We start from the raw sequence: 22,789 nt of genomic DNA, 5'->3' as shown, positions 1-22,789 counted from the left end.
TGTGGCCCCTTATTTGTTGAGATTTAAACACACCGGAGGCAATAAAAAAAAAGAGAGCGAGAGAGAGAGAGTCATGGGTTATTATACACAGAACGGAGACAGTTATGATGATGCTCTATTATGTGAGATTCTCACTGTCTGAGAAAGAAACTCATTTCAGGGTCCAATTAAAATCATGGTGCTTGTTTTTGGAGCCTCGCATTCAAACTCCTGTTTCCAGGAGAGATCTGCTGACGGAGACCTCTGAGAATGATACTGACTGTAAATAAAACTGCATGTTTCAAAGAAACATCTGAGGAGTTCTGCAGAGTTGCACGGCTCAGATTTTCATGCGCTCATGTCTTCTTACTGGTATGTAAAGATGCCAACAACAGCTTGTTAATTCTCTGGGTTTTTACTGCTTTAATTGTTGACAATTATTTGTTATTTCAAAGTTTTTTTCTATATATGCTCATTTGGTAGTTGTGATAATGGGTTTGTCATTTAGGTAATTGATCAAGTAAACATGATTATTGCTGCGGCGGGTTTGATGTTCTCCAAGTGTCTCACGTTAGAACAAATTCAGGAGTGGCTACTGGAGAACAGGCTGACTTTACCTCAGACTTTCTGGCATCATGATATGTGCTTTAAATAGTTTTTGATGCTTTACCGACTGTTTGATTATTAGATTTTATAAATATAAACATTAATTTGGTTATTGGGAGCTTAATACTGTTTTCTGCTCGCTGTAATAAAAATACCATTCAAAGAGGAACAATTTTGTTTTATTTGATTCCTGAACCGGAGCAGCAACTATCAACCGAAACCATATCTGACATTTAACGTCTGTTACCGATCTGGGACCCAGCATTTAGTGGTTGTTCTCAAGTCAAGGTCACATTTAAGCCATAAAAAAAGAAAAAGCTAACTAATGGAAAATAATAACAAGTTCGTTTTCAACTTGGTCTCCAAAAGAGTTTTGTCATGTTGGTATCAGTTTGCAGAATTTTAACTCGAGAGATTGAAATCATGAAACACTTCAACATCATATCTCAACCAGAGGAAAAAAAAAAAAATGAATAAGCAGCAAACGCAGCCCGGTCTGTTCGGCGCTCTCTGCGGTTTCACCGCTGCGCTCTCATTTGTTCTGGTATGCGTGGCGAATGTCGGCAAACTGGATATCGCCATCATGAAACCCGATGATGAAATCTGCAGATTACAAGTCAGAGGATTGTCAACCGGTGTACGGTCCGGCCGTGTACCTAATTTCATGGCAATCCTTCAGGCCTGAGGCCAAAACTATGAAACAATGGACTGAACAGAACTTGATATTCCACATTTTGCTTTGCAATTGAAAACACTTTTTGTTTGAACCGTCACAAGTTGATTGAATGCAAAACGATGCCAGCAGGTAAAAACTTGCAAACTTTTTTTTTTTTTTTTTTAGTAATTATCTGTCTGTTTGCCTGTCCAGCTGTCTTTGTAAGATTGTCTGTGTTTCTAATTAGCTTCTTATCATTTATTTAGCGATCTTTACAGCGTTCTAGTTATATATGGCCTTCGTTGGAGCTTTATCGGTAGTGGGTGTGGAGGATAGGTGGACGGAAACCTTCCCTCATCTCGTAGACCACCCACTTCGAGACCCGGCTGCCGTACATCAGGCGGTCTTTGTTTTCCGTCCGTCACCCTTTTTTTTTTTGGGTCGTATGGTCAAAATGAGAAGATTGTTGACCTCCACCTTCCTCCTCCTCCTCCTCCTCCTCCTGCAGAGGCTTCACTCCGTCGCCTCCTACCAGGGCGACTCCTGCTCCGCCTCAGACGCAGACTGACACGCGGTCCGTCACTCAGATTGTATAAACAGATGTTTCCAGGGGGGGAAACGCTGACCGAGATCAAACGTGCGCGTGTTTTCCGAGCCCAGATCCACATGTGTTCCTGTATACACGGCCACGCCGTGTTTTTATTATGCTCCATGCATGTATTTGAGCTGAAAAAGACTCTGGGGACAGATGGGATTGTTTTTCCTGCTTCCCCCTGACGCCGCTTGTTTCGCTCTGACCTCTCGTCTCAGTCCGAGGTGTGAGACGTTCCCGGTGCCTCTGCGGCCGACACGTTAACTCCACACCTCTCGCAGGTGCGCTCCCCGCTGACCACAAAGCCGCGGGGGCCGCTCGACGCCCGGGTTCTCTCCGCCGCGAACCCTTCTTCCCCTCCTCTCTTTCTTTCCCACGCTCCTGTCTTGCTTCCCCTCCTCCTGCAGCTCAGCGCTGGGATTTCCTCACCTTCAACACATCCGCATGTTTATGCTGCGGCAGGACTCCCCCGCCAAGTACATAAATTAGCAAATATGCCTGGGAGATAATGCGGCCGCACTAGGATACGCTGAATTACAGCCGCTGCTGACAGCAACATAATGGATAGAATGATGAGGCGTGACCTCGGCGGGAAAATCTATCTGTCTCTTGACCCCAGCTGTCATATTAAATGAACGAATCTGCGCCAAATGTACCAAAGATATGTTGTGAGAGAAGATATGATATAGAAGAACATATAAATCAGGTGTTCCCAAGTTTGTTTTTCATCCCTGGAGCAATTGAGATGTGTCCAAAAGGGCTGTTGTCTCTGATCTAAACGTTACACTTCATTATTATAAAGGATCACCGGCAAAAGTTTATTTTTTACTCACTCGAGTAAAATTTACAATTAGGATATAAATTGGTTTACATAGCTAAGCTAACATGTCTTTATGATGGTCCAGATTTTCTGTCCCATCTGAGTTTAAATTGAATATGTCGAAAACGAGACACGTGTTTTTCTGTGTCCCGGTGGAACTGCTTCATCTTTAGAAAAATATTCTGCGTGATGGTTAATCGAAACGTCATTCGCTCCGCAGCGTTGTTTTTAAAACCGTTCTTCATTTGTGTACCGTTGTTTGGAGGTGGACTGTCTTCCGACTGCTCTGTAGCTCCGACTAGTGGTGAGCGGACGCACGACAGCAAAGCAGTGTCTTGTATCTGCGTAAAACACAAACTGATCAATATTTCTGGTGCTGACTAGTGATGGTTGTTTAAAGGATTAAGCAAGTAGTTTATGAGCATGTCTGATTGTTAACCGGCTGAAAGCAGATAACAGAATTGAAGCAGCTGCAGCAGTTCGTTGAACACAGTCACAGAATCGCAGGGTGTTAAAGACACAACCGAAAATTTAACGTTTCATTTTTTTGAAGAGCTACAGACTGCAGCATATTGATTCCGCAGCGCATTCAGTAAAGCCACGTTCCAGTGACGGTACGCAGCAGTTGTTTTAATGTAGCTGCATCCTTGAAGTTGGCAGATGGTTGCAGTTTGTCTTTATAAGGTGTTTAAACCTCAGTTCAAACGTTTTGCACAGGGAAGATCTGCTATGAGATGGCTCTTTTATGTATTTTTTTTTTTTTTTTTTGGTTTTCTTGAGGTGAAGTTCTGCCATAATCACAGAGGATAAGAGGACGGTATGCTGTTCACAATCGTACACTATCATCAAGCGTCAGATTCTCTGTTTTCCCCAACGTTTGTTTTGCACTCGAGACTCGTCTAATAACGTGATTTCGCTGCACAGCGAGCTGTTATTTTCCTCAACTAGATACTCCGCAAGATTTGAGCTGAACCACATATTCCATCTTTGGGGTTTTTTTTTTCTCCTTTCCACTGCTTTCCAATCCGTCCTTTCCAAGCGGCCACCTTTAAAAGCCGTATTCAGGGCGGCTGGACGGTGGAGAATCGCAACATGTGCAGCTGCAGCCGCGATTGAAAACACGTGGAGATACAATCCTCCACCAGATATCCGAGGCACGTCCGGGAGTCGAGTGTCGACACGAGCCAAAATAAAGCATTTGGTTTCTCTGCCCTGAAATCAGTTCCTTCCTTCCTTTGAGCACTTTATCAGACGGAGGCTTTGGCACACCTGGACCCGTGGACGCTCAGACGTTACCGTGTGCACCGCAGCCATGCTCATAGCTGTGTTTTTACATTATCAGGACATGTGTAGAAACTCCAAAAAGACCTCATTCTCTACAGGTGGGGGGAAGAATACAAGCTTTCTCCGTCCCTCAAGTCATCAATTTTTCATTTGTCAGTGCGAATCGTGAGAAGAATAAAGTCTTAAAGTTTTCCCTCACCTCATGGAAATCCTCATTTTAGTGAAACTGTCTTTTATCTGAGCTGCTGTCGCTCTGCTTTGCTTCAGTCATCTCACTTCTTCAGATCTACACGGTGCTATTGATCAACGTCTGACTGGGAAAGATGAATGACCAGGCGGGTTTGAGTCCGGCCCTGTGAGTGATGGTCCGGCCTGCCGTGCGTCTGCCGCGTACCTGTGGATCTTTACTCCCCTGTGATCCCCCGCTCTTTGAAGTGAGGGTCTGTACTCTGTCTGAATCTCCCAGAGCATCTTCTCCCCGGCTTTAGCGGCTTCTCCTGCTTTTCTCTCCCGTCTGTAAGACGATACCCGGGCAAATCTGAGTCTGATCTGCGTCTGAACGGCATAATCGCCAAGGTGATACGTGAGAAGCAGATCTGCTGGGAGTCGGGTGGGACTCGCAATACAAACAGAAGAGCGCTGAACTTAACCCAAACACCTCCAGGCCAATGTCCGGTTCCAGATTTCCCAAAACATTACAGTGAACCCAAACGGTGCAGACAGGCCCTCTCTCACGAAGGCGCTGGGCCGTTTCTGAGGACGGCCTAAAAACAGTGCAGAAAATGTCCTATTATGGTTTTTCTTTGGATATATTAGAATATTGTAGAATTTTGCAGTTGTGATTTGATTTGTGATGAATAAACACATGTGTGTGATGTTGATGTACTTTTTTTTTTTAAAAACATCAGTGGTTAAATGGTCATTTTTTTAATGCACAAAGCTGAATATATTAAAGACACTTTATTACATTTTCATTTGTAAGCTGTAAACCTGTAACGAGCCATGAAGGGACTGTGATTTTATCTTGGTAATGGACCTAATATTAGCTTCCTTTTACTACTTTATAGTTAAGAGAGTTATATTTAGTCGATCCAACTCACGAGTTGACATGCAGAATGGGAAACGCGCTTCTGTCAACCTCCGTTTGAAATGAAGGGCTCATTGTTTCGCAGATTCTGAATGGTAAAGCTATTGGCGTTATTGCTCCAAACTGCATATGTGCAACGCGGAGATGGAAAGCTGGCAGGCGGCGAGGGGTGTGGCTTACAGGCGGGAGACTTAACCAACACTCAGTTGCTGTTTTGTTGAGGGAAAGAAAAAAAAAAAGAATAAGCATTTCTGTGATATTCTAGACTTCTCAGGCAGACTTTGTGTGGCTTTTAAATGGCCCATTAACCTCCTCTCATACCGCTCAGTCAGGATGAGTCACCAGGGTTTATTAGAAATGGGTCAAAGGAGGGTTTTTTATTATCTTGAGCCGACATGCATGTGAACCCGAAGCGTCTGTTTTTAACTGCTAACCCGGCCCGTCTTCCATTCAGACTGATAAGGAAGGCCTCTTCCTCTGGCTTTCCTTGGTGTGGAGTGCCCAGGAGGGCCGATCAGCTTCTCTTCCTGTTTAAATCAGTCCCTTTTTTTTTCCCCCCACCGACTTTTTTCGTCTTCATATGGAACTCATTTGCGAGTGAACACTAAGAATGGGAGAAACTCTGCAGCTGACTGCAGTGGTGTTGGCACAATGAGCGCTGTTTGCTGCTGTAAGCAGTCCTGGGACACTTTGCGCCAATCAGCCGGAGAAGTAATCAATTAGTCAGACACCAAAGCATCTGTTCGGTCAGTCAGACGTCTCAGCATCCCGGCAGCCTTCTCATCAGCCATTTTCACTGTTGATTGAAGGAGGAAGAAACAGGATTAGTGACCCTTAATGGCAGCATAGTGGCTCACTTTTGCACTTCATGCATAAAATAAGTAATAAAACAAACATATTTCCAGTTCAGACTCCAAGCTAGAAATGTACTGGCTGCATTAAAGTCACATAAGTCATATACTTTTATGTTTCCAAGGAGCAAACAGGAGTGTAAGTATATAAAACAACTGGCGAAATTGGCAGAATGATCTTTAAAAAGTGTACTTCATGTTCTAGATAATACACAAAAAAAGCAAACCTAGCACTTGCAAATTCTGTTTTGATGCCGTTCAAACAGACACATACTCATATAATCAGCAGCGTCGCCATATAGTAAAAACTGCGTTAAGTGTAAGTAAGTCAATATGTACACTGTAAGACTACTTCGGTAAAATTAAGTTAACATGCACAGTTACACTGGAACAGCTTTGTATTTTCTCTAACTGCAGCTTATAATTCACATAGAAACGTAGCTTTTTTCTGTGTGTGCATAAAGAAACACTGTCCTATCGTCTGAACCAAGGGTGTCAAACTCGTTTTAACCCGGGGGTCATATTCAGCTCCTTTCCATCTTTCCATCTAATAGTCACGTTTGCAGGTTTGACAGGTCTTATTATGTTCAATATTACATCTTTAGTGTAAATTTGTGTCGTACCCTAAGCACAGTTTTTTGGGTGTGTCTTGGGTTTAGAGCAGTGAAAATACAATCCTCATTAGAACCAATAGGAAGGTGTTGGCTTTGGCTGGTTGAGAGAGAGATAGAGAAAGAGAGCGAGACCCTCTGCTGCTCCAGCTTTTGTTGTTTTAACCCACATTCAGCACTGAAATATGGCCACCATGTGGACCCTCTCAAGAAGTGTGGCTCCGGCTTGTGGGCCTGGCCAATCGCAGCAGACGCGACGGCGTGGGAGGAGGGACGTAGGGGAGGGTCCGGGCGTCTCCGGCGCGAGCAGAGGAGAGTCGGTTCAGAGGAGCCACATCTCCAGGAGAGCCGGACCATCTGCAGGCCGATGGAGACAGGTTGGATTATCGTCACGTTCTTATGAGCTGTCCTGGATTTAACTCCTGATGTGACTCATTGGGTGAACACGTCTTCATATTTAGTGCCAGGCTGATGTAACAGGATGCAAAAAAAAAAAAAAGAGCGTTTTCTGATGTGTATCACAGCCTCTCTGGAGTGTGTGAGAGCCGCAGGATGCTGAGCAGATGTGCAGAAGTGTTTGGAAAGATTTGCTCGTTTGCTGTGGAAAACTTGACCGAGGTCTCCTTTGTTATGCACTGTGATTGTTCCCATTACAGTCTGCAATTTTCCTCAAATAATGACAGGGCTGGGTCTTATTCTCTGACGTTCACCGGGGAAACAAAAGAGATGCATGCTGCGCTTTGATTGCGAGTGACTCATTTAGACGGCTGTCACAGACCGGGAGGTTAAAGTTAAAGACTATTTCCAAACCAGTTCATTCAAACAAGCAGCCTGCAGACTACAAGACTTCCCTTTATTCTAAAGTGGGCCGAAATCCGCGCCCTTTCATCCCGACAGGTATTGTTGATGTTTTCCCTTTTCTTCCTCGACAAGCGAAACTGCCTTTAAAGCTTCAGCCGACTCTAAACAAACAGTCGCTGCGCTGATGAGTGAGTTCAGTCGTGACAGGTCCATAGACGGCAGATTGTTTCCCGGCAGTGGCGGCGTGGAAAGGCCTTTCCTGTCGTTTTGTTGGTGCGATAAGAGAAAAGCTGAGTGGACAGTCTGAACAGGAGCTGTGCCTTAAAGCTTTAATGCTTAACAAGACAAATAGCTGGGAAATATCTTAACAAGCACTGGATTGACAATGATGATCATCTCTAGAGCAGTCGCTCCCAGTTTAAGCAGTAATAGTAGTTCAACATGTGCATTACTTATATTGTTCTGATTTTGACCGCAGTTTATAAACCTATACATAATGTGCATGAAAGCAAATGAATGGGAATCCAACTGCAGGCAGGCTGTAACTAGGTGTCAAGGTTTGTTTGATCAGGAGGTTTTTTTGGTAGCAGCGAGCCTCACTGTCTCCAACATCACCAAATAAGACATGAAGTGAGAATGTTCTCATTTTTTCCCCTTAAGATATTTTCACATGTTCTCATTGACTCACAGTTTGGCAGAAAAATCCATGAATTCCACAAAATGGAGCACCGACTTTAGTGATTATCATGTAAAAACATTTGTCATGATCAAAAAATGAAGTCTTGAAGAAAAAAAAAAAGTTATTTGTGGTCTGAAAGAGCTACACTGACATTAGTGATCACCATGTTTACCAACCTGTTTATAGAAAACCTCAGAGGAGGAATCTTTCTTTAAAGATCATCTTGCATGATATTTGTTATTTTCAGAGGATGAATCCTTGAGATTTGGATGAATTTCCTTTTCTCAAAAAGAAACGCAAAAAAAAAGAAAAAACATTTGTAGTTTCCAGAGCCTGAATCACTTCTGAGATCACAATCCTGTTAAACTAATCATCCATATCTCTATCGTGGCACCCTTTTTGAAGATGCTGATTCTGTTTTCTTAATTAAAAATCTCTCCATCTTGTCTGGAAGCCTTGCATGAGGGTTCATGTTCCCCACAGGCGGAGCTGCAGTCTCCTCGGTGGTCCCTCACAGCTCCGCGTTGTTGCCACCATGAAGGTTGTTTCTGAAAACGTCTTTGCGCGTCGACGGGCTAATTAAAGAATAAAAGTGAGGTCCAGCTGTGGAGACGACTCTCTCTTCTCCCGCTGGCTCCGCTCCGTTCGGAGGGCCATGTGTCGGATCGCAGGGCGTCCTGTAAGCGTGCGCACGGGGGGGGGGGATTAGTGTTGTGGGTCAGCGGGGTTGGTGGCTGCAGTCTGACGGCTGTAAACTCCGCTGTATATGTAAACCGAGCCTCAAATAATCCTCTGTCTGCCCCAGAGTTACTCAGAGAGAATAAAAGACATCATAAATCCACCAGCAGCTCCTTGTACATGGGGAAACTTTTGTTCTCGTTCAGATGTGCCTGTCTGAGAACGGCCAGCAGACGTCTGTGACAAATACCAGGTACTTTCACAGAATCAGACTTGTCCGGACTCGTTCCAGCTCCACTAACCCACATTCGAGGCGACTTTGAGGAAATTGAAACCCCCCCCCTCCCGGTACATGCTGCGTGACCCCGCAGGCGCACGATGCAGCCAGGCGAGGTCAAAGGTTAAGTGCCCCGGCCTTCAAAGCCCCCGTATCGCCCAGCTGGTTCGCATTGTTTCAGCTCCACTGTGTTTTCCAACAATATTCCCGTCAGTGAGGAATTAGCCTTCGCAACTGGCCGGCAGACGTTTGACCCCCGAAGCTCCGGACGGCCCGTTGACTCTTAAATCCAAACGTCAAACATCGGCCTCGTCAGAACACCTCTGGGACCTCGGCAGTGCGAGTGTGAGGGGGTGTGGGAACGGTGCCGGTTGTGAGTCTGCGTATGTTCCCGCATCTGTTCACGGTGAGGCAATGAGAACGCTCGTGATTCATGAAATTAACTTTGGTCCAAGTCCACTGAGGCGGCTGTCTGTGCTTGCTCTTATGATCTCATCTGTTTTACACAGTCCAAACATACTCTGTTAACACACACACACACAAAGACACACATATGTGCACTGCCCTGCAAAAAGACCACAGATCTGGGTCATTTTCCCTGCTGGAAAAAAAAAAAAAAAGAAAGAAAAAACAGAAAGAAAAAGGGGCAATAAAAGAGAACAGTTGTTGATATCTCAACAGGATGACAGAGTTCAAAGTTTGTGTGAAGCTCGTTACACACACGCACACACACTCACGGGGATTTTGGCCGTGAGCGAGCGGCCGCCGTGCCTCCTGACCCTCGCTGTCGGGGCACGCCGGAGGGCAGGGCAGTGGAAACCTCTCAGCGGTGCGGGCGGCACACGTGTCGGCGGCGGCCCCCGGCTCCCTCTGCTGCTCTGCCAAACGCTGCCCGGCGAATGACTAACAGACTCCCAGGAGGCAGCAGGGAAACCAGAGCAGAAAAAAAAAAGAGAGAGAGAAAGACTCAAAGAAAAGAAACAACTCTCGGTTTTGGCCCTGAGTTGTATTTATAACATGGGCAAAAAGGCTCGTCTGAGCTCTTTTTAATCTTCTCTGGCATTCCAGCTTCTGTTTTAATGTAGGTTCTGCTTACATTTGTTAATGTCTCTCAGATAACATCTCAAACCTTTGATTTTTTTTTCTTTCTTGTCTGTCTGCTCTCCAGAGGCCTCAGACTGAGAGGTTTTATTCCTTCACTGTTTGCTTCAGTCTGCAGCTGCAGCAATTAGTCAACTCATCCGATGACAGAAATATGACTTCCTGTTTTTGTTTGACTTCTTGCTTTTCCAACTTTTGAGTATGATTATTTTTCCACAAACATGGAACTGAACGTATTTCATTTATTTGTTTTGGACTACTTACATTCTCAACATTTCACTTTTTAAAGAAATAGCTTAGATAAAATAATCAAGTAACTAACATTACGATATCTAGTTAAGATCATTTATCATGCCCACAAGGTGCTCGACCACGTTTTTCCATGTCTTTTGTCACATAAATTGTCACTATCATGGGTGTAGCTCCTCCGGGAGCCTCTGTGAAAGGTCAAACAGCACACGGTCACAGATTTCTTTGTACTTGCGTCTGCCTTTGAAACTGATATTGAGGCTCCAGTTACAAGTGCTTATTGGTTCATGGCTCACAGTGTCTGAAACCTGGCCAAGAGAAGGAAATGGGCTTCTGGAAACAAAAGGGGAAAAAAAGATAGAAAAAGACCTCAAATTGCTGTTTGCAACATTCAGCAACAGCTTGAGTTAAGACGGCAGAAAACGCCCCATTAAGTGGCTTTTCTGTGCACGGAGAGAAAAACTGAACCGTTAATATGAAAATTAGTGCAAAGCTGATGATGACTTTGTGAATTGTGCTGCATGAAAATCTCTTCTGACTTTAATGTCCTTAAATGAAGAGAAAAAAAAAAAGGACAAATTGACAGGCAGTGCTGCCTGCAGCCATAAAAGACACCAAATCGATTAAAATAGGCTCTGGACGTCAAGATTACTTCTTCAATTCACTTTTCACATCCTGCACGTGCTTGTAGTGGGCACAGTGGCTCGGCTGGGATAATGAGGTCTGGTTATTTTCCATTTTAACAGCAATAGATTAGGCCCACTGGTGCATCTCAAAAGAAGATCACTTCTTTTTTTATAGAGCTGTTGTGATGAAGCAGTGCATTGGATTAGAGAAGGTCACAAACAGCTGTTTTGATGCATTTTTCCTTTCGCAGGTGTGAATTTTTTCACTCCAAGAATGTGCAGTAATTCAATATATGAATGCTCTACAAATATAACAGAATTTAGAGCACGTGAAGGTTAAGTTTTTGAGTGTATGTACCATGAGGTCCTTCCCAGGTCCGGGGCATTATCATGCTGTCATCCGGCTGTGACAGATGTGGCGGTTTGGTGTGTTTATTCCCCAGCTGTGTCTGAGCTTTACGAGCTGCGACCACCTGATCTCGGTGTCACTGACTCAGCAGGGTTCGTGGTGCTCGGGGGGGTTATCAGCGGTCACGTGACGGCCGTTACATTATCGGCCGTAGTTTGACCCCGGGTCGGCTCAGCAGTGTGGAATGAATGATGAGATCCCCCCCCCCCCCCCCCCCCCCCCCCCCCGTCTGCATCCGCTCCTCAGGCCTCCTTTTCTTTCGTTTTTTTTTTCCATGTCTATTTTAACCTTCCTATCTCCTTCTTCACACTGCCTGCACGTACACACGTGCGCAAACTCAAGCGGTGTGCGTGTAAACTTTGTTTTTTTGTCTTTAACGACCTCAGTTGTGGAGATCTGTGGGGCGCAGGATGAGTGGACACAGATCTTTAGACACAGAGAAAACGGAGGAGGGCCACCTCAAACAAACACTGCACAGCTCATTGTGAAAGATCTACACTCCTCCTCCTCCTCCTCCCGCACACTTTCCTCATCCCCTCTGTTTTTTCCCAGATATAACGTGGAGGGGGAAACCGGAGACGGAGCTGTGCTTCCTCCAACTCTTCTCAGAGTTCCTCTTTTATACATGCAATTACCTTTTATACATGCAATTAAAGCACTCACCCTGCTCTTGTGTGCCTCTGTTTTATCTCTTTAGGTGTGTCTGATGTGACGCCAGCGGGCTGGCTCAAGGAACTGTACTTCAATACAATGTAGACACCAAAAACCAGGCAGGCAGAGCAAGAGAGACCGAGCCGACCAACGGAGGGCGAGTTCAAGGAGGAACGGCAGCCGTGTGGAAGATAAGAGGCAAAGAGAAGAGAAACGCAGCGTTCGGGACTGTGAATCATTGACCGAGGAGCTCTCCGAGCCGTCGCCCGCAGTCCGCCTCTTCCCGTCCGAGCGCAGGCTCGCTCCCAGCCGCCGTCAGCATGTGCCATGTCATCGTCACCTGCCGCTCCATGCTGTGGACTCTGCTGAGCATCGTGGCCGCGTTCGGGGAGCTCATCGCCTTCATGAGCACCGACTGGCTGGTGGGCTTCCCCCGCACGCCCGACGCCGTCTACGGCCCCCATGGGGCCACCGCCGCCGGGGAGGCGTACCGGCCGACTCTGGGCATCTACGGCCGCTGCATAAAGCTGCCCCACATGCAGCGGGGGATACTGTGCGGACCTTACGCGATACACTTCGGGGAGATTGCCAGCGGGTTCTGGCAGGCGACCTCGATCTTCCTGGCGGCGGGGATCCTGCTGCTGTGCGCCGTGGCGTTCATCTCGGTGTTCACCATGTGCTTCCAGAGCATCATGAAGAAGAGCATCTTCAATGTGTGCGGACTGCTGCAGGGGATCGCAGGTGAGACGTGCACACGTTTACTGCAACAGACATGGGAGGAGGGACTAGTGGCCAAATTGAAACCCATCCAGATATCATTGCCTTCACAAGCAATTCCTGAAACTAGATTACATTCTCTTGAGAAACTTGAAATAATCCCAGCATTGTTCTCGCCATGTCTTGAGCAATGTTGGTATTACCATAAACGGTGTGACGTGTCTTAGTCCTGCTGGTGAGGAACAGATTGATCAAAGACATTCGTGTTTATCTTTTCAGTGGGCAAATGGCTTCAAAACCCCGCCGTCCAAACCAACAGTCTGACATCCACACTTCACAAAGTCATCCTTCATCAAAGTTTTTGTGCTTTATCATCACATTCTAGCAATTTTCCTCCCACTTTGTGATGATTTGATTCCACTGCAAGCTTTTCATCCAAACTAAACCAGTATGTATCTGCCTGCTGGTGAATCTCAAAGCGTATTTGTAGGGTGAGGACACAATTTGGGCTAATTTACAATGGAATAAAATGTCTTGTATGTTCAGCAGTGGATCTAAAGAGGGCTAATTTAGTTAATCTGACCCTCATTGTTCCTCTTGGTTCCTGTAGCGTCTTCCATTCATCAAGGTAAATGAAAACGTACTCTGTCAGCCCAACACCTTCAATTTGAGCGCCACAACTACCACTGCTGGAATGATGTGTTTTGAACTCGTGGAGCCTCCGGTAAACGCTTAACCCAAGCCACAGCTTGAAGTTGAAAAGCCTTGTTGGCCCTTTGCTCCCTTCAGCTGGAGCTCCTCTTAGACTCGGTTGACCTGAATCGCAGCAGGAGTGCGCACGCGTATCTGTGTTTGTGTGTGAAGGGTGTGTGTCTTCTGTCTGAGGTCGGATCGCGGCTCTTCTTTGACTCACTGCGGTGAACTGTGGAAGGGAGGAGGCCATGAGATCACGCTTGCGGACGTCTACTTTTTTCTTTTCGCTGTCTGGTCATTATGGTTGTCCCCTTGATTGTTTCTTTGGGCAAAACAGAAAACAAAGGGTATGTGATGAAGATAGGACCCATGAAATCCTCAATGATTTGCCCTTCAGTTGACCTCACATGACTGATATCACATTGTTTGACTGAACTTCATTGCTAGAGTATTTCGGCTCTTGTGCTGTGTGCAGAGAGTAGCCAGGGATCAGTGCAGCCTCAAGTGTGACGCAAAGCGGCAGCAAATGGACACTATTAATGCTGCACAAAGCGCCCAAGGTCATATATAAAGACCTGACTGCTTCTTGCTGGCGAAGCCAAAAAGCTGAAGCCGGTGTCAGTTTCAGACTGGAAGAGCAGACGACGTCTCAAAGCAGGTCAGACGTTTGGGACTCCAATGAGGACAAGGCTACTGAGCTTTCACAGGTTCTAGTTGGCATTATTTGATGACCTTTGTCCTGTGACAGATAGCTGACCTGTCCAGGGTGCACTCTGCTCTGCCTTCAGTCATCATGATCCGTTGTGTGGATAAATCAGTATCAAGACATCAGGGCTTTATTGGTATCTAATGTCTATTACATGGATTGACTGGGACCTTGAAGATGCCGTCTTTGCGCTTTGTGTTGAAAGCGTGGAGTCCGGAGGTAATGAAAGTGGGGAAACCCACCGCTGGGTCTCCTCATTGTGGAGAGGATGAGGATGTGGAAGAGGAAAGGGGGCGAGAGGAACTTCAAACGGCGGGAGAAAGGAGGCGGTGGCGTTTCCTGCGATAACTCTTCGCCCGTTTCAATCTCAGGAAGAGATAAGTCCCGCAGCCTGCCGGACGTCCAGCGGCGTCGCCGCTCGCTGATGTTTCTTTGGCTTCGTCGTCCTGCAGACATCAGTCACAGCCGTCAGCTCGGCTGCTGTCTTTTCCGTGATCCTAATGAATGATATCACTCTGGCTTGATGTCCCCTGCACGCGGGGGCTACCACACCGACTTTTCGACTTTATCATTATTTCCACGACGTGTGCCGACCCCTCCGGTGATGAGAAAACTGGATCCAGACGGCAGATGTTTGGGGAAGTGATTGACCTCAGATGGGAGGATTGTGGCGCCGTTGCCAGAGGTGGTCACGTCATTGCACTGGAGCGCCTCCCAGGTCCATTAACCTCGCCTTCTCATGCACTGATGTCACCCCTCAGGCTCTCTCGTCCCCCGGTGACTAGAGATGGCCGCCGCTGCCGCCGCGTGTCACATGCCATTAAAGTGACAGTCGGCGTGAGCTCAGGTGGTTTTCAGATTTCTGCTGAAGTTAAAGTCATTCCTGTCGCTCTACATCACGGAATGGCGAAAGCAGACGGCCTTCTGTCGAGGGTCGAGGACTCCTCACACACCCGGAATGCAAAGTCTCCTCACACACATCTTCCTGGTCACTCAGTGTTCAGCTGAAAAAGATTAAGCTGAAGATTGCAAACAAACACGGCCATAAAACTGTCTTGGATTCTCGCGCTCTCTTCGTCGAATGGTTGTTGTTGACCATCATAAACCCCGTTTCCAGCTGTGACTCACACACGCCGTTACTCCTCTGACCGTTGACCGTGACTCAGCTGCAGGCTGGAAGTGTGGAGGAACATAAACAGCGTCGTACAGGAGCTTAAATGAGTGATCATGATTCAGACCCTGCTGTTACGCAAAAGCTCTGACTGATAAGGAGCGGAATTCCCGCGCTGGATTTCCTGGATGTTTGACTTTATTGCAGCTGTTTCGCACAATCAGGCAAAGGTTGTTTTTTTTTGTGTCTTGCATGAAAGTCACTGATGGGCATGAGGAAGACCCACCTATTTATCTGTTATTTGGCTTTTTCATCCATACATTTGAAGGTAAATTCACAATTAAATTGTAAATATCACCTATTTTTCTAAGATGCTAACTACACAGTGTATCTTTAATAAACAAAAAGACTTTCTCGGAGACAAAAAATTAACCAAGTTATTGTTTTTTTAACAAACAAGGAATAAAAATATAGTTTTTTGTTGCAGAGTTGGTAGTTTAATGGTCTCCGTGATCTATTTTCACTTGTTGAATGTCTTACATAGTTCATTGTCCATTTTGTGTGAATTGTTAAATTCAGATTTGCAGTTTCTGTTTTTTTTTTTTTGTCCTATGAAGGGACAACTTTTTGCAAAAATGTTTAGTTAATTCATAAAGGCAATAGTCTTCCTTTCCTGTTCTTTGTAGTTGAATCATTTAATTGATTTTCTGACTTTTTTCCCATCTGTCTTGCATGAAATTTGACAGCCTGTTTGACTTCATCTAACAACTTCCATTACAACTGTAATGCCGTGTCTGTTCAGCAGCTGCTTTTCTTCCCTTTTCTTTTCTTTTTTTACAAGGAGCGCCACAGCAAGCCATCTCACCTCGCACTGTAAACTGGTCTAATTTTAATTTTAACTCCTGAAGTCTGATCTGCCACCGCCAGGACTCAAACAGGGGTCGCCCACACTCGAGGTCAAGACTTAACCTGATGGTGTTTTCTAAATAAAACGCACAGTGGAAGCAGTGGGAGGCTGTGTGCACGTAAAACCGTAGCAACAATATAGGAAACCCCCTTAAAAAGGTTCATTCATTCAGTCCCTCCACGTCACACCTGCTGGATAACCAGAGTATACTTATCCCTGTGAAAAGGTTTGATGATTTTCAGTAGATTAAATAAAGAAACGGACCCAGTCGTTTGAATTACAGCTCAATCTGGCTTCTCCTGCCGGCGCGGTCTGGTTGCCCTCTCTCCTCCTTCCTGCAGAGGGTGACCTGGTTCTTACTTTTCTTCTTAGTTTCCTGGAAACGCTTCTTGGAGCGGAGCGCCGACCTGCTGTGCTGTGATCACAGGGTGGAGGCAGAGGTTAGAAGCGGGGGTGGCTGGGAGGGCCGCTATCGGAGGATTGACGGTGGAGAATTGACAGTTGGGAAGTCAACCGAGATGAGAGGCAGTGCAGAAGGGAGCAGAGCGGCGGAGAAAAGGCGGAGCGCAGCAGGATATTAGGTTAGGAGGTCCGGCTTGAAGGTGCCGTGGACGGAGGGGGCGGGGAACGGGAAGGAGTGTGGGAGGAGGAGGAGGGGGGAGGGAGCACCTTCGGAGGGGCGGAGGCTCGGAGAATTAAAACCATGCCTTCAATCCATCACCAGAGCCGGCCTGGAGCAGCAACATGTGGAAGGAATTTATGACCTAGTTTTCATTTCCGTGTTTAATACGATATTGGGCGCTTCCAGAGAGTAGAGAGGAGGAAGAGAAAGACGGCTTCACCCCCCGCACTTGTTTTCATGACGCTGCTTGTTGAAGCGGAGCCAGACATCGCGGCCGAAGCCCTCATTCCCTCTCTGGCAGTAATTTTATTAGTGTAAATGGCTGATTGGTGGTCTGACCGGCTGACCCCTCCGCTGCAGACGAGCCAGACACACAGCTGAAAGGAGGGCAGGAATCTCTTTGCTCTCTATTAACCATGGAGGTTTGGTTCAGTCACACAGATTCTATACAGTGTGTTGCAGTGAAGGATAGAGTTCATTGACATGATATAAAAATATACAGTAGAAAAGGTCTCGATTGTAAATTGCACATCTACATTAAATCATCATTAGAATTTATGTTCAGTATTTGCTAAAATGGTCAAAACACCTCACATTTATCCACTTGCTTTGAGAATGTCTCCATTAAATTGAAAAGTTTCCTCAGCCAACACAAAAATATAATGCAAAAACAAAAAAAAAAACCTTTTCTGAAAGCAGAATTGGAGCAGCTGACGTTATTACACCTCTGAGGCAGTTGGAGTGATTTGTTGCTGCGATAAAGACAGGAAAAGGCCGTTTAGCAAGGGAAGACGAGTGTAGCCCTCCACTGCTGGGGTCTGCTAAGGGGCGGGCTTCGTTATGGAGCTGCGATATATTTCAAAAGGGAAGGGGAGTGACTGGAAATGCTAGAAATGACATTAGTGAGCACAAAGAGATCAGCAGAGAAAGAATTTATTCATATTTTATTCCACTACTGCTCAATACAGCTCGCAACTTGTGCACACCTTTTAATTATTAAATAACTACAATACAAGCTCATCACATCCAGCATGAATACTAAGTAATAAGCTAAGACTCATTAGAACAGCTTTTAAAGTCTCCACACGTCAAAAAGAGAAGAAAAAGCTGTAAGTTACACAGTAGTTTTTGGGTAAACTGCATTATTTTAAGCATGGATGAGACAAATTCAAGATGATCAGTCAGAAAATCTGTGTGGAATCTGCAGATTTGAGTGGAGCCGTGATTAAGTTTCCTCTGGCATCCGGGCGCTGATTTGACACGAGTAAACGAAGGCAGGGTCAGCTCAGTTCAAGCTTTGCTGGAGGAGAAAACCTCAGACTTTGTAAACTCGTGCTCAGTAGAAATTTGCAAGGAAAACCAGAGCATGACCGAGTTTAGGAGAACAGCACCGAAGCCAGCCTGGAAAAACCAGAAGGAAGAGCGCAACGTCTGAAACAGAGTCCGATTTTAGGTTTTCTCACAGGCTTCACGCAGCTTGACCGAGCAAATCTCACTTTCAACTGGGAGACTTAAACCTGCAGGTTTTAGGAGTTTGTTCTCACGTTTGGCCCGGTAGCGTGTAGCGTGCGCTCGGGCCAGTGCGTGTGTGTGTGTGTGTGTGGAGCTGGAGCGGCAGAAGTGGGTCACGGTAACACAGGAAGTGACCCCATCCTTCCAGCGAGACGCCGGACGCCGGAGGGTCGGCCGGTGACTGGAGCAGGCGGGGAAAAAAGGCCTCTGACTACCTTTTCCTGTTGTTTCTCTCTCTCTCTCTCGCTCCGACCCGGCAGGATTGTGTGTCAAGATTCAAGCTCGGGTCACTTTTTCCTGCCGGACTCGACCGACTATCTCCTTTCACATTTCAGACGGGAAACTCTGGAAATAGTTTCTGTCTTGTGCAACATCTAATTTTTCCATCAATAATGGGCTGCAGTCTGTCAGTAACAGCTAATAAAACATTTATCACATTGTTTGTGAAACTGCCAAACAAATGCAACGATTGAGCTGAGAACGAAGGTGGAGGTAGTGGTTGGAAATCTCCCTCACAGTCAGAATATTCTGGTTTGAATCCATCATTTTGAGTTTCTCATCCCTCCTCGCCGATATGTGAAGCATCCTCCGTCTGCGCATAAACAACACGGATTACACAGTAAATGATCGCTGCAATCATATTTAATCACACGTATTCAGACGACTTCTCGGAGACAAATACTCGGTGTTTACACACGTGGAAAAAAAGTTGCAGTCGGGGTTTTTTTTTTAATTGTTTACAAACCTGTGGATGTGCAGACGTGGCGCCTGGAGCTTCGTTTCGAGACAATAGTTTAACTAAACTTGTGTCGCTCAAGGTCCGCCGTCTGGATTTGTCACAATGTTTCCCCGGCTGTGGTCGAGGACAAACGAAGCCAAGTGGCTCAAATCACAGAAACAATGCTTGTGACCTCTGGAAACTTTGTTGTGTTCTCCTTTGTGCAGCCATATCAGGATTTACAAAGTCCTCCTTCTTCTGTGTTTTCTTGTGAGCACAGTCCCACACAGCCTCGTGTGTGTGTGTGTGTGTGTGTTTGTGTGTGTGTCTGTGTGTGTGTGTGTGTGTGTGTGTGTGTGTGTGTGTTAGTAGTGTGGGCGATAACGAGTGCTGGTTAAGGACTGCCTGTATGATCTCTAGTCAGTTTGTGCAGAAAAAAACAGTATTTGATTCATGTTATGAATGTAACTAGTAGAAAAAACAGTGAAACAACCTGAATAGAAAAGTAGAATATCTGTTTAAATTTATGAATAAATTCTTTATGCATTAATGTTTTTATGTATGAATTCTTTTCTTGCTTCTGCACATTGGACCATTAAAAAAAAAACACTTCCTGCTCCATTGCAGAGTTTCCATGACATTTCCATTTTTACTGGCTTTACTTTACGGTCGACACGGAGCTGTTTGTCATCCGTATCTCTGAATTACAACGTGTTATTTGAACATTGAAAACATTGTAAAAGACAGCTAGAGCCTCCGAAATAATCCAAATTATAACTTGGTTGAAGAAAAGAGTCTGCTGATTATATGTACAGTGTTGGGACTGGTTTAGTTTTGAGCTGTAGTCGTGACGGGACGGCTTAGAATTAACCACGTGGAAAAAAAAAATTCACCCAGAGCTGCCTCAGAACAACCCGCAGTCGTCTGAATCGTCTCTCCTCTCGCCTCAGGTCTCTTCCTGATCCTCGGTCTGATGCTGTACCCCGCCGGCTGGGGTTCGGACAAGGTCCAGCTGTACTGCGGCCCCGACGCGGCGCCCTACCGGACCGGGCTCTGCTCCATGGGCTGGGCCTTCTACACCGCCATGGGCGGCACCGTGCTCACCTTCGTCTGCGCCGTCTTCTCCGCCCAGGCCGAGATCGCCACCTCCAGCGACAAGGTCCAGGAGGAGATCGAGGAGGGGAAGAGCCTGATCTGCCTCCTGTGAGGCTCCGGGGTCGTCCCATTGGAGGTGGAGGGGGTGGGGGACGATCAGCCCCCCCCACTCCCGTCATGAGGCTGGCCTGTGAAGTGGAGCGCCCTGCATTGTTTACCACTAAAACTGAACTCCTGTCTCGTCTCCGTTTCGTGTTGATGTGGGAGAAAATCTACAAGTGCCAAGTGTGTGTGTGTGTGTGTGTGTGTGTGTGTGTTTTTTTATGTGTCTTTTTGTCTCTCTGCCACTAGAGGTGCTGTGTCAGTTATTCTATTCACATTAATTGTGTGGAGAGACGCCGTCTGTCACCACGTGTTGTAAATAAGTGTGATTTTATATATATATATATAAATATATATTGTACATAGTTCCGATCGCAGAAATATGGTCAGCTTGATCCAGGCTGGGCTGATGAAGTCAATCTTGCCTAAAACAAAACAAAACAAACAAACAAACACTGGTGTTCCTGTCGCCAGCGAAACCTGGATCTGTTCACCGAACTCTACAAGGGAACCACTACTCAGAGCGAATAAACTTCTCCCAGAATAAAACGGCCGTCAGCTCGGAGCGGATGAGCTCACCGAATGTACTTTTTTTTTTGTTTTTTTTTTGTGCTGAATGATTTAACGTGTGTGTAGACCCTTGAAATGTATCAGTGGAAGCTATTCCTTCGCACGGACTGCACAAGCAACAGAGGCTCCGCGGTGCACGAGTGGAAACGTCTCCGGCCCCGTAAAGCGAAGGTTCCCCCAAACTGATGGACCGAAGAGATGACGCTAAAATAAATAAATGAAGTATTGCTGTTGTTGTTGTTCGTGACGTCTGGTTTCAGGGAGCGTGTTGGAGTCCGTAGATAGTCTGTCCCGGTGTGTTTCCCGCCATTCGAATAAAGAGAAGGGAACAAAAAGGAATCGATGGAGTTGGGTTTTCATTGAGCGAACGGTCGAGGGGAAGGAGGAGATACGGCGATAAGTGGAGCAACCGAGGCCTCGAGGTGGGGGTGGGGACGTTTTCCAGCCAGCGGGTGATCAGTTTTTCCACTGATGCAGAACTCGACTCTCCGTGTGTGTGTGTGTCTCACATTCTGACGTACTTGCACTTTTCGTGGAAATATTTCCATTTTATATCACTTTATACACGATATCTCGTTACAAAAACAGCTGTTTATGTGTTCTGTGTCGTCATGCTGGCACTTTTTCCTCTTTTCTACATGTATTATAACTCGGACATCCATGCATGTCCTCCCTCTGGCCTCTGTGCAGCCCCCCCCCCCCCCCCCCCCCCCCCCCCAACCACTCATAAATGCCAGCATTTGCACCTGAGTGTGTTTTATTTGCATGTGCAATCACATAAAAGACAAGCTCCTCTGCAGATGTTCCTGCCTTCTTGTGGACGGCCGGAGCCTCCTGGCACAACCCTGTGGCTCCTTCCTCCGCCTCAAAAAGCTGAGCTCAACCCAAACACGGCGCTTGATGACTTCCAGATTAGGCACATGACAAATCGTGCAATCTGAAGAGCGCAGCAGAAATCGAGGCCCGTTTTCAGCGCTGGGGGTTTTTGGGTTTTTTTTTTTCATTCGGAGGCAGAGCACGTTGAGTTTTTGTGTCTTTTCACAAGACAGACCAACAGAATATCGACCAAAACATTTAAGATCAACTTACAGGTTGAACGTTTGGCACAGACCTTTTAACCTTTTTGAACTCTGGTTTATTTTCCATTCATTTTCAACACCACTGCATCCAAACCGACCGCACAGGGAGAACATTCAAACCCCCGCAGCCCAGTGAGGGCTTTAACATGTGTTGACTATCAGGTAATCCAGAACTTTCCATCCGGGTCCTGCATGTTCAGATGAATCCTCGTTATCGGGCTTCTGCGCTCATTAGAATCAGGTGTGCCGCAGCAGGGAGTCGTCTCAAAAGCATGCGAGGGTTTAAGAAACAATGCCTTCTAAACCAGAACTGTCGGAGACCAGATGTTCTTCCAGTCCGCAGAGAGCAGCAGGGCGAAGATGGCTGCTGTATTCACTCAGTCCTTCCAAAAAAAATGTCTAAAAGACACTGAAGAAGAAGCCCTGGATTCGGGGGAGACACTGTTATTCTTTCATCGTGCCCCTTTCCTGTTGGCAGGAGGATTTTGTCTGCTACCAGTTTCCTCTTTAGTGAGAGTGCGGTTCTGTTTTACTTTCACACAGACGCGGCGCTTATAAAACACTCATCTTAGGAGTGTGTCTCAGTGTGTACGTTGTCTGCAGCTACTTGTGCCAGAGTGCCAAAAAGAAAAGAAATCTACAGCCACGACGTGATAAATGCCTTCACCTTTCAGCATCTGGTATTTTAACTTTAAAATGATCAAATTCAACCACTGCAGCGGGAGGAGAGAGCGGCTTTGGTTTGATGCAAAGCAGGAATATATGCTGAAAAGAAGGAAGAGATACAGAATTGTGACTTAAAGAGTTCACTCGTCAAAACATGACGGCGTATTCCAGAGATCGATGTGGTAAAAGTTACTTTATGAGCAGAGCGTATGGAATATATGCCTCGCATCAAGGGTGTGTCAAGTTTGAGTCCAGGCATATTACTTGTTGTTGAATCGATATCCTGGTATACTGTCACTGTGCTGTGCAGCACAAAACAGATGAATGTTTTGGCT

At 46.1% G+C, this 22,789-nt stretch overlaps 1 protein-coding gene across 3 annotated transcripts in view; it reads left to right on the top strand.

Annotated features, from left to right (window-relative positions):
* lhfpl2a (LHFPL tetraspan subfamily member 2a) overlaps nt 1-21,030 on the top strand; it is a 41,820-nt gene extending 20,790 nt beyond the window's left edge. For 2 of the 3 annotated variants that reach the window (XM_030085147.1, XM_030085145.1), the window contains 2 exons: nt 12,003-12,697; nt 19,893-21,030. In XM_030085147.1, coding sequence (XP_029941007.1) covers nt 12,277-12,697; nt 19,893-20,149 — 678 coding nt within the window. In that variant the 5' untranslated portion in view covers nt 12,003-12,276 and the 3' untranslated portion in view covers nt 20,150-21,030. Of the gene's footprint in view, nt 1-6,796; nt 6,863-12,002; nt 12,698-19,892 lie in introns of those variants that run through there. The other variant, XM_030085146.1, reaches the window with a different exon arrangement.
* Nucleotides 21,031-22,789: the final 1,759 nt, after the last annotated feature.

The sequence above is a fragment of the Salarias fasciatus genome (genome assembly GCF_902148845.1).
Source record: "Salarias fasciatus chromosome 7 unlocalized genomic scaffold, fSalaFa1.1 super_scaffold_4, whole genome shotgun sequence".
NCBI classification, from domain to species: domain Eukaryota; kingdom Metazoa; phylum Chordata; class Actinopteri; order Blenniiformes; family Blenniidae; genus Salarias; species Salarias fasciatus.
Note: the sequence above shows the minus strand (reverse complement) of the source record. Positions and strands in the feature narration are given on the sequence as shown.